Source organism: Epinephelus fuscoguttatus, linkage group LG20, assembly GCF_011397635.1.
Source record: "Epinephelus fuscoguttatus linkage group LG20, E.fuscoguttatus.final_Chr_v1".
In the NCBI taxonomy this organism is placed as follows: Eukaryota; Metazoa; Chordata; class Actinopteri; order Perciformes; family Serranidae; genus Epinephelus; species Epinephelus fuscoguttatus.
Genome location: NC_064771.1, coordinates 33146493 through 33164798, shown reverse-complemented (window position 1 = coordinate 33164798; position 18306 = coordinate 33146493). Strand labels below are relative to the sequence as shown.

The window sequence follows — 18306 nt, the reverse complement described above, 5'->3', positions numbered from 1 at the left end:
GTTAGATGAGGCGTTCAATATCACTCTCATTTTAGTGCCCTAATTATGAAGCTAGAGCTAGCAGTTGATTATCCTATGCTGTGTCTCAAAACACATACTTCCTGTAGTACACTTCCATGTAGTATACTATGTGCACTATGTACTTATTGGCGTAGTGCGTGAATTTTGACAGGGTAGTGTCTCAAACCAAACAAGGCCGTTGTGCACTCACCGGAAATGACGATCGCAAATTAGCTAGTTAGCAAACTAGCATTAGCATTTGCGTTATCATTCACGGTACCAAATCATTACAGACTGCTAAATTAACCCAATTAACATACTGCTGGCTTATATCTGTATCTGTATCACAGTATAGTGGTGCTTTGTACAAAAAACACATGTATTTGTAAAATGTAGCAACATTCAGGGTCGCACAGTCCTTGGCCGCCATTTCCACTTTGAAAAGTGGTCCCTCCCCTTCTGCTACATAGCCAAGATGGCGACCATTGAAGGCGAGAAGTGTCCATAGTTCTACACTCAACTTCTTGACCGTTTTGAGTGCACCATCCAGGTACTCATAGTGCACCGCATTTTTCCATACTTCTCAGTGTGAATGCACATGTAAGTACAAAAGTACACGATTTGAGACAGCATTAGTCATCATAAGGACAGAAAACAGGAGGAGATGGTTAGTCTGGCTCTGTCCAAAGTTAAAAAATGCTGGCCTACACCTCCAAATTAACACATTATATCTTGTTTATTTGTTAAGAGTTTTAAAAATTGTGGTCTTTCCGGGAGTTATGAGCTGGAAGTACCAGTAGCCAGTCAAGCCTCCAGTCTCAATGCTAAGATAAGCTACTGCTTCTAGCTGTAGCCTCATATGAAGTGCACAGACACAAGATTGGTCTCATTTTTCTCATCAAACTCTTGGCAAGAAAGCGACTAAGCCCATTTCCCACATTGTTGAACTGTGCTTTGAACCAAATTGTTATGCACTGCAGAATAATCCGTTCTCTCTGGCTTCTCTTTCAGGGCAACATGACATTCGGGGTAGACGGTGACGTGACCTTGATAGAGAACACAAAGCTGGTCTCTGTGATCAGGGATCTGCTGTCCACCAAAGAAGAAAACGTGGAGAAGGCGCTGCTCTACCGCACCGTGGCCACGGGTCGAGACGTCATCGAAAAGCAGCACACGGCACAAGAGGCCAGCTACGGACGGGACGCTCTCGCCAAGGTTATTGTTGGGAGGGTAGAAAATTACAAGTTGCTGGTCGTCTGTCAGGCGGAGCACTTTCACATAAAAAAGAAAAAGAAACAAAACAACATTGGCCAGCTGGAGCCTGGAGGGTTGTGACATTTCACTTAGTGCATGGCGATATTTTTACCACAATTCACACTGATTCACACAAGCATGAGTCACAATGTTATGACACCAGACAGAGGCTGGAGACTGTGGAGGAAGCAATGTATGTAGGCAGTTTCTAAACCAGCACTGTGGGCTGTGAACAAAAGTCTGACTCACTGACATTGTGACATTTCACTTTCAGCGGCCCATCTGTGCCAGACTGCTCTGTGCCCTTGAGCAACGCACTTGCTCACCAGCTAGCACCCAATTAGCCGACTACTCACTGTGAATGCATTGTCGTCCTCAGGCCATGTACGAGCGCCTGTTCTGCTGGATTGTGGGACGAATCAATGACATCATCGAGGTGAAGAACTACGATGCCAGAGTCCATGGGAAGAACACCGTCATCGGGGTGCTGGACATCTACGGTTTTGAGATTTTCCAGAACAACAGGTTTGGATGAGACAAAACATTCCACCAACACAAGAAGCATCAACACAGATTTTACATCTGTGTCCATATTTAACATTTGATTGTATTGCTTGTAATTAGGCGTGGGCAGTATCTATTTTTTATGCCTTTATACCTTCCTGACATTTCACAGAGATATACAGTATATGACGGTATTAGAGTGGGAAAAACAAACGAATGTAAAAGCTGAGCTACTGGTGACAGAACTCATTGAAACACCTACGTCATTGTTTAGTCTGCAACGTTTCCACAATGCAATTAGCATTCGTAGTCTTGCTGGATTTAAATACTAATGGTCCATAGAATAATGAATAGATAAGAAATAAGCCCTCTTCTTGCTGGAGGACCCAATGACACTTGTTGCCAAGACAGATACCGACACATCAGTGGGCAGAAAAGAGATGATGTGTTGAATAAACTTGTGGCTAAACAACTGTTTTGTAGTTGGAAGAGGTCATCTCAAGATAAAGTTATGCCTGACAGGCATGTCCCCATCAGCCGATACCAAGTCCCGATTGGATACTTCTGTTTTCCTAGATAATACAAGTTGTCCAAATCAAATGTTTATGCTTGACAATTGAAAATCGATGCCAGTGCATTAAAATCTTGCATCCAAGCTGTATTTTCTACAAAATAAGTAAATAGGTCTAAAATAATAAACCCTTCCTTTAATCTTTGTGGCCTTGTCACTGTCTTGAGGGAATGTCTCTGTCCCTTGAAGAGAGTATCCTTGAGTGTTGCTTCCGTGCAGCCTTTGCCTGATTTACCTGACTGAATGGTTTTTCACTCAGTGTTCATTTTTGTCATCTGCACATCTGTATCTTTTACGCAGATTAAGCTACATTATTATAAAACTCTTAAGGCCCGAACATACTTGGGCGTACTATAAGCGGAGCGGACTCTGCGAGGAATGTCCGCAGTCATTCAGGCTTTCATAGTCGAGAAGTCGCACTTCCGCGTTGTAGTTTCCTGTAAAAATGTCCGTGAAAAATCCCTGCAATGTGAAAAATAAATGTCGAGCAGTCACTGGTGCGCGGAGCGGAGTCCACGCGGTCGTAAAATCTGAGCTTTGCGCGCACAGGGCTTGCGGACGTCTGCTTTGAATCCGCGCGGACCTCCACAGAGTCCACTCCGTGTACGTTCCGCCCAAGTATGCTGTTAGTGGAGGTGAAAAGAAGAGTGGAGAATTGGAGACGGCTGCACTCTGCATGTCTCTGCATGACAACTTCATGACTTAAAACACTTGTGTGACAGCTGACATTAAACAGAGAATCAGATCCTCTACATAGCTCTATATACCCAATGCCAATCAGTTAAAAAATGCCTTGATCAGTCCCGATCCAGATCTTTAAGATTGGATCAAGACATCCCTAGTGACAATAGAGTGCTGAAGTCACGCCCCTTCCGGTGAAGCTCATGGGACCTTAGATCGGAAAAAATATGAATGGCACTGAATGAGGAGAGCAATATTATCTTTTGGTCCCGTTTGAGTTGTGACATGAAATCCAAATATGTCGTTAATGAATTTAAAACATAAATTTTAAGGTCAAGAAAGTCATACTTTGTGGTAAAACTGTTGAGATATAAGCTTTTGAAAAAAAAATAACGGAATTAGAAAAACTACACAGGAGGCGGTCGCGTATGTGACGTCATAGCTTTCGCTCGCTTCCTGCAGCTTGGCCTCCCCGCTGAAATTCCACTGTTTTATGATTAATCGATTTATGATTGAAGATGTCTGTGTGTTTTGTGCCAGGTTGCAGTCACTCCAAGCTGCTGGAAGCAAGCGAAAGCTATGACGTCACAGCGACCGCCTCCTGTGTAGTTTTTCTAATTACATTTTTTTTTTCAAAAGCTTATATCTCAACAGTTTTACCACATTCACTGCCATTCATATTTTTTTTATTTTTTTCCGATCCCATGAGCTCTACTAGAAGGGGCGTGACTTCAGCACTCTATACTCCTAAACAAGGGCAAAGGCTTGTTTTTTTTTTTTTACCAGTCCTGTAACATTGGCCTGACCAGTTGCAATCAATTGCAGTCAACATCGTTCTCAGCTCAGCTGCCTGTTCAACCAGTAGAGACTGACCTCTGGTGGTGTGTGCTGGGCACTACATCACCTCACCACACTGTCTCTGTATCAGTTTAATAAAAAAAGGGGAGTCATCTGTATTTTTGACAGTATTGAACATCATGAATTTGGGATTTCCAGTTACCTTGTTATACTGGAATACCTTGATACCACCCATGCCTGACTGTAACACACAGCAAGCATTACACCTCACTGTATAGATTTAATACTATATGTGGTTGCATCTATAACAAAAGATTAACATAACATTCACTCTCCTGTGTCTCTGAAGCTTTGAACAGTTCTGCATCAACTACTGTAATGAAAAGCTGCAGCAGCTGTTCATCCAACTGGTGCTGAAGCAGGAGCAGGAAGAGTATCAGCGAGAAGGCATCCCCTGGAAACATGTAAGGAGGACATTTTGTTTTTTGCTTTGTTTGTGGTTAGGGTTGTTTCTAGTTGCGGTTTCGAGGCTATAGTGTTTCAGGCTGAATTAGATTCAGTTTGTGGCAGCTGTGCGGAAGGAGACGGGAACTTTGATGTGGTGCAAAGACTTTATCTTAAAGTCCAGTGTTACTGTGTAGTGATCTGTTCTGTCAGTGAAGTGTTTGAACTACACTGCAGACTAAAGTCTCCACTAACAGTGACAAACAGAGCGATCGGATAGTTGACTCATATGAACGGTTCAGCTTGGGTTGAACAAGTTATATACGTCTGGTGTATGAAATGTGACGTTTTTATAAACTATAATGAAGTCGTCACATCTTTCGCCACATGCAGACACTGTCTCAATCCTCCTTCCTTTCCATGAAGTTCTCATACTCGTACAACTAAAGTTACCTTCGAATAAATTATCATCAGCAGAACATTACCAGAGAAAAGACTGGTCTCTGTTTGCAACTTCATGGTATTGAATTGTCATGTTTAACAACAGCTCCAGTCTGTGTTCCATTTGCCCCGTCTGGGGAACACATTCAGTGTGTATAGGCCATTACTTGTGACGTGTAATCAATCAGATAGTGCTGTGGGCGAGACATTGAGAGAGGCAACAGAGTGATGACTGCAGACAGAGAGAGGCGGCTGCATCACAGCCAAAGTAGCACATTTTTCAATTAATTTATTTCATCTGCTACTGGACTTTAAATAGTAAAAAATAGCAGGCTGCCACAAATATATCAATGTATGGAAAACACTGGGCTAATTATTCAATGCATCGTGATTGTCTCTCAGATTCACGAAGATTTCAGGAATTGCTTTTAATACTTTTCTCATTTTCTCTTGTACAAACAGATAGCCTGCTGTCGTCTTAGCACTGTTTTTATCCTCTGTGTCCTGTGTTCTTAGATTGATTACTTCAATAACCAGATCATTGTGGATTTGGTGGAGCAGCAGCATAAGGGCATCTTCTCTGTGCTGGACGAAGCCTGTATGAACGTGGGCAAAGTCACGGATGAGGTTTTCCTCCAAGGACTCAATGGCAAGCTGGCCAAACATGCCCACTACACCAGCCGCAAGGTAGGAAACACTAAAGATATGACTTACTATTAATTTACATCAACTAATAGAGAGTACGTGACTTTAGTTCTGCAGTTTCTGCCTCTGTAGCTGAAGTCGAAGATTCAAATGCTGCCCAACTTTCTCGCCGTATCTAAGGGTTTTTCATTCTGGTCTGTGATCAGTATCACACATCATACTCTCAAAGTAACATGCTATGGTAAGTCCATTACTTTTGGGGGGTAGCTAGACATATAACTAATTACTTTTACAAGTAAATTATGCAATTACAGCAACCAAAACTTAAATGCTCTTGTTGCTCGTAACTTTTCTTTTGATCATAGCCGACAAAGGCACCAGGTTATGATCTAACATCACCTGTAGTGATGTGCTTACTAACTCTCTATCTTGTGTGTGTTTGAGAGAGACTATGGATGCACGATAATATTGGCACGTCATCGGTATCAGCCAATATTGGCTTTAAAATTAAATTTTGGAATCGGCCAACATTTCTGCACAGAAAAAAAGAGACGACTTGGTGCTGTGTATAATCAAACACAGATCAAAACCTTGTGTCAGGTACTCACGGAGAATGGGAAACAACAGGATCCACAGGAGGGCCGTTCAGGCACTCCATAAATATACAAAACGAGGAAGGAAGTATTAAAAAGCCTTTATTGTAGTCACTAAATCTTTAGAAGAGCCAACATGCTTTATCCGCTACAGGTCTTCGTCATCTGTTTTTACAGAAAATTTCAAAGTAAAACAACATCCTCAGAAAACAAAAGGCTGTGAATTATTATTTTCCTGAGGGAAACGGTCTTTATAAATACATATAAATCAGACAATTACATGATAGTGCTGCACAATGCAAACACAAATACATGGTCTTACACCAGGGTGTTACATAAGTAGGCCCACATAAATGAAAATACATATAAAAATAGATAAACCAGGGTACAGGCATGCAAATAAACAAGGTAGAGGCAGAGGATTTGGGGACTAAAGTTGCTTAATTTCCCATTATATGTGGATGAATAGAAATCCATATCATGCATCCCTAAGAGAGACAAATAAGGAGACAGGAAAGAGAAGGCGCTGGGTGTACTTTGGCGCAGAATGTCTCTGTTAAACACAGTTTACGCAACGCCAGTTGACCAGTGCATCAGTATTCTTACAGCGCTGCCATAGATGGCGTGAATCATTCCATCAGTCAGTCAATCAGCTTTAGACCATCACTGCACACAGTGGCCAACAGTTCAGGTATGTTTGCATTCCTGGAAACATGGACATTATTTTTCCCTCCTTGAGATCAAGGACACATTAGGCCTTTAGTTGTGAGCTACAGTCTATGTACAGGATTTGAATTACTGCGAAGGTTAAAGGATAAACCTCGGTGTGATTATGTTTTTGTTAAAAGGTCAAACTTTTATCACTTAAACCCTTTGAAACTTCACTTTGCTTATGCTGCTTTCAGACACCTCTTACAAGTATTTGAGCCTTTGAACCCTGAGCAAAGTGGTGTGATTTCTTTCAAAAACATGGGGAAAAAAGGCAGTGAGTAGGTTGGTAAGAAGTGTCCCACAAATTTCAAAAAAACATTACAGATTTAGAAAATTAATTTTTTAAAAATAAGGAAAAAGTTAGAGAAAAACTGTATTATCATTATTATTATTATTATTATTATTATTATTATTATTACATTTTAAAATTCTGCCACAGAATTATTATAATTAGGCACTCTTTCCAGGTCTTTTGTTTGTTTATTTTTTTTAACTAATTTTCTTTTTATTTTTCTGTTTTTTCCAATTTCTCGCTAATTTTTGGGGTCATTTCTTGCTTAAATCAAGCCAATCTGTTCAGTTTTCAAAGTGTTAATTTAATCAGGCCTGTCATAATAAGAAATTACTGTCAAATGTCTGAGCAACAATTATGTCATTATTAGTAAATGAGAGTATCAAACACTGAATTGTGTTGCTTGATTTGAAAGCCTGTCGAGGCTACGTTGAAAAGGACGATCTTAATATATTTTATTTTATTGTTCCACTACTTTCTTTTCATCACAGTGATAAAAGGTACAGTCATCATACACAGCAACACTGAAATAATATACTGTGCATCACAGGAGAATTGAAGCAACACAAACATTACTCTCCACAGTAACTAATTGCTTTTAAATGCAGTAATTGGTAAAGTTATTGAATTCATTTTTTAGATGAGTAACTTTTGCTAATTACTGCTTTACAGTAACTTGCACACCACTGCTGGAGACAGACAAATTCAGTCAACATCAGTGTGTAAATTAGAGCTGCAACAATTGGTCAATTAGTTTAGTTGTAGAAAATTAATCAGCAACTATTTTGATGATTATTAGAGTCATTTATCAAACAAAAATATCAATAATTTTATGTCTGTCCTTGTCTAAACAGAAAATGAGCTGAATATTTTTGGGTTTTGGACTGCTGGCATTTGGCATTTCACAGTTTTCTGACACATTGAGAACATGTTATTAATGAGTCAGTCTAAAAACAATCATTTTATTAATCTACAAAGGAAAAATAATTTGTTGCAGACCTTATCTCAATTCTAAACACATCAAAATTAAACTAATTCTGGATTTTACAGTTGATTTTATCTCATATTCCTGGCCTAATTCACAAATATAATTAAAAAATCAAAACAATAAAATGACCAGTAAACCTTGATGTAAACATGAGGCAGTACTTCAGATTGTGGTGGTGCAGCGTGTAGCTGTAGTAACTTGAGAACAGCAGAGGGCAGATTACACCGTGCAGTAAGTAACCATGAGCGCCTGAACATGATCCTGTTAGTTTTATTAATCAGGAAGGCTTTCAGTCTAATTCACTCTAATGGTGCGTACGCTCAGACACAACATAAGCCAATTTACTCTGCTGACATCCTCCGCTCCTGTTTGGGATCAGATGACTTAGAGAAGGTGAAAGTCCTTTGTTATGGCTGATCTGGGGTCAGTGTATCTCAGTCCCTCTGCAGATGTTGAACATGGGGACAGCTGATAAGTAGACTCCAAACCACAGCGTGTTTTTATTTTAAAGGACTGCAGTTTTCTGTGTGGGCACAAGGGGGCATCAGCTGTCAGAGAGAAGGAGCCGTCTGAGTCTGACTCGACACTTTGCACAAGTGATGTCACTGCCAGCCAATGGGAGTGTGTGGAGCTGGTGCTCTGCTGTGTTTGTAGTGGGTGTTGGAGGGAGAAGGGGGCAGGGGGGGAGGGAGGAAGGTGAAAGGGAACATATTTACAAATTTATGAGGAGAACAGAGCAGAGAACTGGGAGGAAGAGAGGGAGTGAGGTGGTGATGCAGTGGAAATGAATTATGACGACTGGTAGGAAAACATCTGCATACTGTACATGTCTGGCCAGTGTACTGTAGATCAACAGGCCACAGAGTGAAGCTCAGAGAGCATGCTCAGAGGCTTCCTGGAAACGGCATGTTCCTGTGGGATGCAGAGAAAGAATATCGAGCCAACGTGTTAAAGGTCAAGATGAAAAAAAAATCACAATGAGAAGGAAACTGTGAATAAAGCCTGGTTGAGTCAAGATGAGGTAAAGATTGTACTGTGCTGCAGGGCGTATTGATCCGTGACGCATCCTTTCACTCCTATCATCTTGGCGTCGATGTGTTCCCTGCTGTCGCCCCTCTGCTGCTCTCTGACCTGCTCCTCTGGAGTTTCAAAGACTTATGAGTCGAAGGGTTACAGTTATCCAGCTGTTACTTCCTGGAACCAATATTGGCACAAATCAATATTAGCCAGGGATTCTTTTTTCTTTTCCTGTACCATCTGGAGTCCTGTTGCCAGGCAACATTAACATAATGGAGTTTTTGTCAGGAAGTAGTGTGAGCTGTTGGGGGGGCTTTAGTGCATCTCCAGGGTGTTTTTGGGAGGAACAGACAGTGTGTTTTACCATTTAAATTAACAGTCATGGAAGTTAATTTGTCTTCAGAGACGAGGCTTCACTTTAACTGTTAATGTTGTCATTGTGTCGTGAAATGAATCTGTGTTTGACAGACAGAAAGATGATGTATCAGAGGACCATTTATTATTTTTAAGCACCAAATAAACATTTGTACATGTTTTACAGCACTTAAATGTGGCTGCTTGCAGATATAGGGACATTTTAAAGTGTTTATTAATGCACAGTGGTAATAGCACCAGGGCAACTCTCTCTTTTTAAGTTGTTGTCAAATACATTAATAAATATTTGCGTGGAACTACACTATAGTCTGTTATAAACCATTTATTATATGTATATTCACTGCTCATAAATGCTAAATGGAGCAAGTTAAAGAAAAGTAAGAGTTTTTATATATATACTTGTTACGTATTTACTTATTCTTATTAACTACAGACAATGAAAGATACATGGTAATACAGGAGAGTGTAGGAATACAGGAATCCAGTCCAAACTGTTGAATCTTCCACGTGACATATTATAGTTGAAGTCCTCTTCTGTAAAACAAAAAACACCTGTCTTTAAAGGAACAGTGTCAGTGTTAGAAAAAGAAAAAGCACACAGTGTGTTATCTGTAATTATCAACTTGAATGGAAATTGGTACTGGTCTTTTTTAGGGTTGGGTCGGTTCTCGGTAATACCAGTTCGGTTCGGTACTCCGTCTCTTTTTTAAGACCGACTGAACCGCATACGTCATTTTACAGCACCAAAATTCTCGCACAAGCCAGAGCACTTCCGTTCACATCAGACGCGCATTTTTCCACGCCGGTCGACAAGCGGTTCTGCTCCCAGCTGTTGTCTCCGTCACATCTGGGGCTGTTTTTCCATGATGGGTAACTGCCCGGCTTGGCACATTCACTCGCGGCTCGCACAGAAAATAGACCAGACGCCGCAACGATCGCTGCAGGGCCGGCCACGGAGCTGCGCGACCGTGAGCTAGGAGGTATGAGTGCACATGTGCCGAGGCCTCTGCTGTAGCCTGGAGTTTAACAGTGACGGGGAGTCGATAATGGCGGACAATTTAGTCTCGAAGAAATCAAAGAATGCGCCAATATGGCAACACTTTGGCTTTGAGCCAGACGAAGGAGGCAACCCTTGTTTGCACTGACTGAGTAAGCAAAACCCGCAAATTTATTTGTACGGAATAAAAGAAACAATGTGTTACTGTCACTCTGTTGTCCTGTGGTTGTTTTTTTATTTTAAATGAGTCAATTGCGCCCCCAAGTGGCGAAAATCCAGTATTACCAACTTGATGCAGTTTTTCACAAAAACCTGACCGACCCAACCCTGGTCTTTTTTACGGATTGTCCTTCCTGTGTCTAGAAGGTCCAGTGTGTGAGATTTCGGGGGATTTAGTGGCATCGACTGGTGAGGATTGCAGATTTCAACCAGGTGAAACTTCTCCCGGTTAGAATTCCTTCAGTGTTTATTGCTCGGGAAGTTTTCACCAGGGGCCAAACTATCCGCAGAGGTCTTTTTCTCTCCAAAACAAAAGACCAGGTGATTTAAAACAGGTAGAAACACTGAATAAAACAGTGTCACGCTACACATCAGTGTTTTTCCAAAGCTGTTTGGTGTGTCAGCGACAAGCAGCTAGCCCAGTACCTGCTAATTTGAGTTCACCTGTTTTCTCTGATAACTTCTGATCCAGATGTTCAGGAGGTTTTTACAGGGAACTGAATTATCTGCAAAGGTCTCTTCCTCTCCAGAACAACAGACCCAGTGATTTAAACCAGTGAGAAACTCTTAATGAAGCAGTTCCCATTAAAAAATCAGTGCTTTTTCAATGCTGCTCATCGTGGAGAAGTTGCTAACTATGGGGCCAACATTAAAGTGGCTCTTTTAAAAGCTCATAGTTGGTTTGTCCATTCTGGGCTACTGTAGAAACATGGCAGACTCCATGGACACAGACCTGCCCCCTATGTAGATATAAACCGCTCACTCTAATGTAACGAATACACGTTTCTTATTTTCAGGTGATTATACACTGAAGAAAACATTATTTTATATTCCATTTCTGCAAATATATCCCCCACTTTACTTTTATTTTTATTTTTACTTTACTGACAGTTTCTCATCAGTTACTGTCCCTAGGTATTTATATTTAATTACAGCTTCAGTACAGTAACCATAGACATTAATTGATATTTGGGTGATTAATTTTAGGGGGAGTAAATGTCTCATATGGATATTAATTTGAAAGGTGTAGCTGGAGATGTGTGCTTTTGTCATTAGCACCACCTAGTGGTCATACTAATACTTGCAGTCTTTTTCACCCAGCACCCTTTAATGTCCTGATAGTAGAGACTGAACACACCCATAACTGACTGAAATGAGGTGATGCTCAGTAGAGATCATATATTGTTGTTTGTGTTAAGTCATTGTAAAGTAAAGTGTGTGGACAGACACATTGTTTGCACAGGTGGATGTATCGAATCTCCTTCAAGAGTGTGAAGAGATTTAACTTTGTTTTAAATCATATATATGGCTTGTGTTGGTTTCCTATTCATGCTCCTCTCAGGTGTAGAGTCTTATTTTATATCCTGCCATTGCATTCTGACATGGTGTAGGGGAGTAGAGCCTTGACATCTCTGAATTACATTCAGCCGAAGAAAAAGGAGAAAGAACTACTCTCTCTGTATATTATCGTGACCCAAAATAGACATCCTAACCCACACTCATGATGCAAATTAGTTCTTGGGAAAGTTCTGAAAATTTCAAGGCACCGAGGGTACAAAGTGTACGCGAGCTCTGTAGACTTTAAACACCCACCGTGGCTCTCCAGCCTCGTAGCTCACATCTCTTTGAGTCTGTCTGCCAGGATAAAAGTGTGAAGGCTGGAAAAAAAGATGAAGTGAGAGGGAGAGAGGAAGAGAGGTGCACAGGGAGAGACTGGGAATTAAATGTGAGAGGAAGTGAGATATGCACATCAAGGGAGAGAAAAGGGTTGACGCATGTAAAAAGAGAGTTTGAAAAAGAAGGCGAGACATATCGTAATGATGACTGATGTCGCACCTGCATTACTGGTATATTTAAGGCTTTAATAATCTTTTTGTTGTACATGAGCAATGGCTCAAATGACTGCGTGTAGCGACAGAACCACAGCTCCTCTCGTTCCATCGTTTTCAACTTTTGCAGCTCATTGTTTTGATTTTCTGCTCCACAAACTTCACTCTCATCAGCCTCATATCCAGCAGCAGCAGGCAGCTGTTTGCAGTGAAAATGCGCCAATAAACCCACTGTGAACTTTCTGCCCAGCACCACATGGCAGACAGAAAGAGACTGAAACTAGCTGGTAAGCACAGAGAAGCCTGTAGCACATAAAAAGACAGATATTTTTCTCAGGAGTTGGTGGAGACAAAAACAGCTAAAAGGAATATGTAATATTACATTCATCAGTTGGCCAGTCACACCACTCCAAATAAAAGCCATTGCAGCTCCGTGTTTACTGGATGTGTGAAATAAGCAAATCTGCTAACACGTTCAGCATAACAACTTTAAAGTGATAATATGTCAGATATTTACAGCTTGTCCCGCGGCTTCCAGCTGGCCAAATAAAACTCATTTAATGCAGCTTTAATAAAAAGACCTTTTTTAGTACAGTATTTTTCAGGTCTTCAGCCATACAACAGCACCGACTGCTACACAACGACAACAATTCGAGAGTCTAGAAGAACCCCACAATTAAGTTTTTTCATCCCAATTTAACTTAGCGTAGTGTCAAACTGGAAGTAGCTGGCTCAGCCATCGGAAGTCAGTCACTCGGCCATGCTGTGGAGGATCCACATAATTTTTTACCCAAGGCGTCAAACTTTTTCGGCTTCCTGTGCACCTGAGCAACTTTCACAGGAAGTAACGGAGCACCATCCCCAACTCTATATCTAGTTCTCTTTATACATCCATGGGCGTAACCCCAGATTCACAGAATAGTTGTTGCTATTTCAGTGTGTTATGAGTCAGTTGTTTAAGTTAATTGTAACATTTTGCTTGCCTAAAAAAGTCTTATTCATTTGATTGTATTAAAAGACCCTCGAAGGAGTCACACGCAATTTATACTTCTGCGTGGAATCAATGCCGCAGCTACGGCATAGGCTCCACGTTGACATAGAGCCTACGCCGTGACCTACGACCTGTTTTTCACTTGTAGAAATTAGTGTTTGCATTATCACAGTTAACCAGAGCTGCAAATGTACCATGCTAACCAAGCTAGCAGCTAGCATTAGGGTAAGTTCCACACTTACATCCAAATATGGTCACTTCTGACTCCAAAAAAGCAAGATGGTGACGGCCAAAGTACCAAACTGGAGGCCTCAGAACTTGAATCCACAAACCAGTGGATTCGTCCTTTATTTTCATGCAGTCTGTGTTATACCCCCATTAAAATTCTTTACACCATGGCTTTAATGAAAAAGAAAACTGTAGATACCTAATTCATGTTGAAGTGAGATGTCTGAGGAAATGTCAAGCTTCTATCTAGTTAAAGAAAAAGCTGCATTCCACAGTGAAATATTTGAAAGAAAGTCTCTTATAAAACTGATTTAGCAAAGACTTGTGTTACTTTATGATGCAATTTAACTTGACAAAAAGATCTCAACACAAGTTGCCAGAGCAACATAGTTGAAAGCTTTGAAACGAGCACCATCAGTCAGACCTTGAGCTGAGCTATATTTTGTCAGGCTGCTACTTCCAAAGTCAAGAATGAATCTTGAGTCCTGCCATCATCCGTCTCTCACTGCCACCACCACAAACACAAACAAAACATATATATTAAATATCTACACTGGGAAACAGAAATTGATGAGAGCGTCACTGCCGAGAATTGAGGACAGCAGCATAAGAAGAGACTGAGTCAGAGATCTATTCTAGGAGATGTTCCTGTAACACAATCTGTGTGTCTGCAGTTATGTTCTCACCTTCCTTCCTGCACTGAGTGATGCTAGACTCTGTCTTTGCTTGGTACGCCCTGTCCATTCAGTCATCCACCAGATACTGCATGTGCACGGTAAATCACACACCTACAGTTAATGACCTGTGGCTGTCACAGTGCGCACACACACACACATAGAGCCACATGTTGCAAATAAAGACCTCATAGATCAAAAGCAGAGGAGGAAAGGAAGTAAGTGTAGATCACTAACAGATGCACTCTGTTGTGGCTTCTAATCTGAGCTTCCACATCTCAATATGTCATGTTGCTTTGCAGTCTGCTGATGGAAAGTCTTTTTCTCTGGCTTACAGGCTTCTCAGCCTTGTTATGAATTAATCAGACGCTTCTGATGCACGGGAGCCACGGGCTTGTTTACAGAGATGTCTTACCTACAGGGAAAAGCTGATGTGCTGCGGATGAAGCTTCAGTGTGATTTTTTTTCTGGTGCAGTTAAATCTGGCTGTCTCCAGTTGTTTTCCATCAGACTGTAGTTGTTAGCCTCCTCACTTTAATCGCACTGAAACTGAGCTAGTTTCATAAACGTCTTACTCTTATTGACCGACTGCCAGTAAACTGCGCAAAGTGAGTCATACAGTGGGTTTTTCGGTCATTGCACCACCACCACCACCACCACCACCAAACAGTCTGGTGATGCCTTTCATTTTTCTTATTATCTTGTTGCCTGATTATAGATTTTACCTTTGTGCAGCAAAGTAAACACACAAGGTTGAAGACAGCAGTCGTCTCTTGAGTCAGTATTGAATAAAAGACAACCTATTATTCAGTGATATTGATTATAAATCAGAAAAAATACAGCAACAACAGACAAAGCAGGTCCCTCTAAAGTATCGATTAACTGTCACCTTACTTTCATTGTCCAAGATCAACATGAAGTCCCCCTAGGATGTTCAGCAAAGTTTTTAATCTAGTTAAATACAGTGGAGAAAAAAGTATGAAAAGCTTCTACTCAAACTATTCTACAGTGTAAAAGTACCAAAGTAACAAAAATAGAAATACTTATTATTCAAAATGGCACATTCTGTATTCATCTTATTACCAATCCTATTACTTTACACTATTGGGTAGCTTTTTTTTTATTGGATTTTCCATATACACATCCACCAAAAAAAGAAAAGAAAGAATCTATAACCCAACCTAACATTCATGCTTTCACACACACACACACACACACACTCACACACAGGGGGAGTGGGATACAAATAATAGATTTTTAAAAAAAGATATACACATAAGAGAAATTCGATTGGAGTCGTCCTCAAGGACACACAATTATATCGTCCATATTAAGAAAACACAAAAACAAGAGAGATCAAATGCCAGTTAACAACGAAATGCAGGCCTAGGTGCAATCAGTTTAAAGGGAAATTTCGGTTTATTTCAACCTGTCTCCTATCGTCCTAAATTTGTTTCAAGTGACTAGTGACATAAAAATAATAGTTAGCATGTTAGCCGTTAGCCTAGATACAGCCGGGGCGCATAGTACTAGCACAGACCTGTTAAAACATAAGTGAACGGGCAACCTTCAAGTGCAAAGTTAGTCCACTAAACAAGCTTTTTTTCCACAAAGACCGCCTCATATCGTTAGGATAAATGTCAGAGAACATATAGAAAACGACATGTAAACGTGTTGTCTTACCTTACCGGCGTGCTGCCATGTTTGTTTACCATCTAGCTCTGCTTTCCAAAGCGCGGCCGAAATATCATGAGAACAAGCAGCGATCTCATACTATCAGTTAGTACAGCATTTATTTCCCTCTCCCAAACCTTTTTGATACCAAAAACAGAAACAGAGTCCTTAGAGAAAAAATTTAGTGATGAGCTTCTTGCTCTCTGGTGGAAGAGAGAGCAATTCCAAAAAATTATGACTTTCACCAACATTCTCAAAGTTAGGGATATTTTCTCTCACAAAATGCCGAAGTTGCATATAATGAAAAAAATGAGAATGACACATTTCACGTCACCCAGTGGACTTCGATGACATGTTTTGTGTCACCCAGAAGACAGATGGGCAGGAGCTCCGGGCGCTCACAGCACAGTGGGGAAGCCAAACACTGGTCATGTATACAAACTGCCCACACTGGGATGACCCAGAGCTGGTTGAAAATCAGCAAAATGTCCCTTTAGATGTTTTCATTTACTCTCCCTGTTCTGATCAGCGTGTTGATTTCAGCTTCAGAAGGCAGCTGTTTTAATGGGAAAGGCTTGGCACAGCTTTGTCAGACTTTTGTCTACAGCTTGTTTCTGCTGCCCTCGTGTGGTTAGAAAAATCAGTTCTTGCAGCTTTAAATATTTAGGTGGCTTCTTTAGTAGGAACCAAATGATTTGGGGCTGAGTACCAGAGACAGCAGAGGGATTTCAAAGTATTGACAGACAAATAATTGTGTAATCAGTGTTGGATTTGGTCTTTTTATGAGAATTGTTTATTGTACACTACAACGTCAGCCTCGTCCTTTAATCAAAACTGAAGCATCAACATGTGTCCTCACTGTAAAATCTTTAATTTCTGTTCCCTAGTGGAAGGTTACAGTCCTCTCTTTGCTAGTGTTTTTTGTGCCATGCCTTCCTGGCCTCCTTGCCTCCCTCATCCCAACACTCTCCTCATCTCACTGTACGTTGCTTTGATCTCCCCAGATGTGCCTTTTTTTGCTTCTAATCATTTGCTGACACAGTCGTTCTTTCAGAGCAGCCATCCTGGCAGCTTCATTTCCTGCCTCTCCCCACTCTTCACCTTTTTTTCTCTCTTTCACAACCCCTCCTTCAGTAGCTCTCTGTTGTCTTCACTTCCTTTATCACATTTTTTTTCCTTCAATTTTCTCATCTGCCTCAAATATACTTTTCACAAGCGTCTCAGCACGTGGCGTGTACAGGTGCAGCATACTAATAGGATGTGATGTTAGTGTGGCGTGTGCATGTGTGTTCTCCGCCTGCTGCCACATGTATTTAATACATGTATGGGGGTCTGCGCTAAGCGGTAAAGCTTTCAAGGGCCATGTGTTGGTGATGCTAATCGCCGAGATGCTCTGTTCATTAGCTTCAGGGAGGCACAAGGTCAGCAGTAGCAGCAAGGACACATAGAGGAGTCTAATTGATGTCTATGAGAGCATGAAGCAGCGGATATTGTAGCCAGCAGTTCAGTGCCGGGACAGTTTGATATATTCGTGTATTCAGAGTGAGGATGAAGCTCGATACTCAGTGTTTTAATACCCTGACAGCTGCCACTCAGTGCATTGGGCATGAAATGCAAAATCCATCTCCTCATCTGCCGCTTGGATTCGCTCCCATGGTACCCACTGTGAGTTCCTGACAGGTTTGGAGACAGTCAGACGCTGCTCATCGGGAGGTCTGGCTTGTGCCCTCGTACTGTAGATGGCTGATGGTCCAGGAGCAGGAGAGCAGGAGGAGGTGACAATCAGTGTGTTTTGTTTGTCTCTACAGAGGGAGAGCTGAACTGTCAGGGGCTGTTTGGAAGTGAAGTGTCCTCACACATTGGAGATTACAACAGCTGAGTTTGCCAGATCTTGTTCGGGGAGTAATGATGCAGACTTGAACGTTTAATATCAGACAGTGCAACATTCATTTTGTACTTTTAAGGGAAAATTACTTTCTCTTGTCACATTGTTGAATGGATTTAGTTTTGGTTTCTGTTCACACAAAATACAGTAACATAATTTCTTACCTACTTTGCATGAAGAAATCTGTAGCCATTACCGGTGAGCGCTGTGAATAATATCTTCTACACCAGTGTGTATGTAATTTTATGCTCAAATATTCACATATATAATGAGTCAGTAGATTTTCTGAAAGCAGTCCCGCTTATTGACTGGCCTAATAAACCATTCACCTCTGCAGCAGCTGCTCTTATAATCCATGGATCTGATCTGAGCAGATCAACTTGGATCGATATAAACACAAACTGATCGTCTGATGTCGGTGAAGATTCTCAGTCATCCAGGTCATGGCATCGTAAGTGCTATATCGTAGGCAACTAGACTTGCTTGCATTTCTTG

The 18306-nt window shown here is 41.1% G+C and overlaps 1 protein-coding gene across 1 annotated transcript in view; it reads left to right on the top strand.

The window, feature by feature from the left end:
- Positions 1–18306, top strand: part of myo1d (myosin 1D) — a 193458-nt gene that overhangs the window by 48361 nt on the left and 126791 nt on the right. The window contains exons 8-11 of the mRNA XM_049564439.1: positions 1012–1215; positions 1634–1779; positions 4158–4272; positions 5210–5380. Of these exons, the coding sequence (XP_049420396.1) occupies positions 1012–1215; positions 1634–1779; positions 4158–4272; positions 5210–5380 (636 nt within the window). The remainder of the gene's footprint in view (positions 1–1011; positions 1216–1633; positions 1780–4157; positions 4273–5209; positions 5381–18306) is intronic.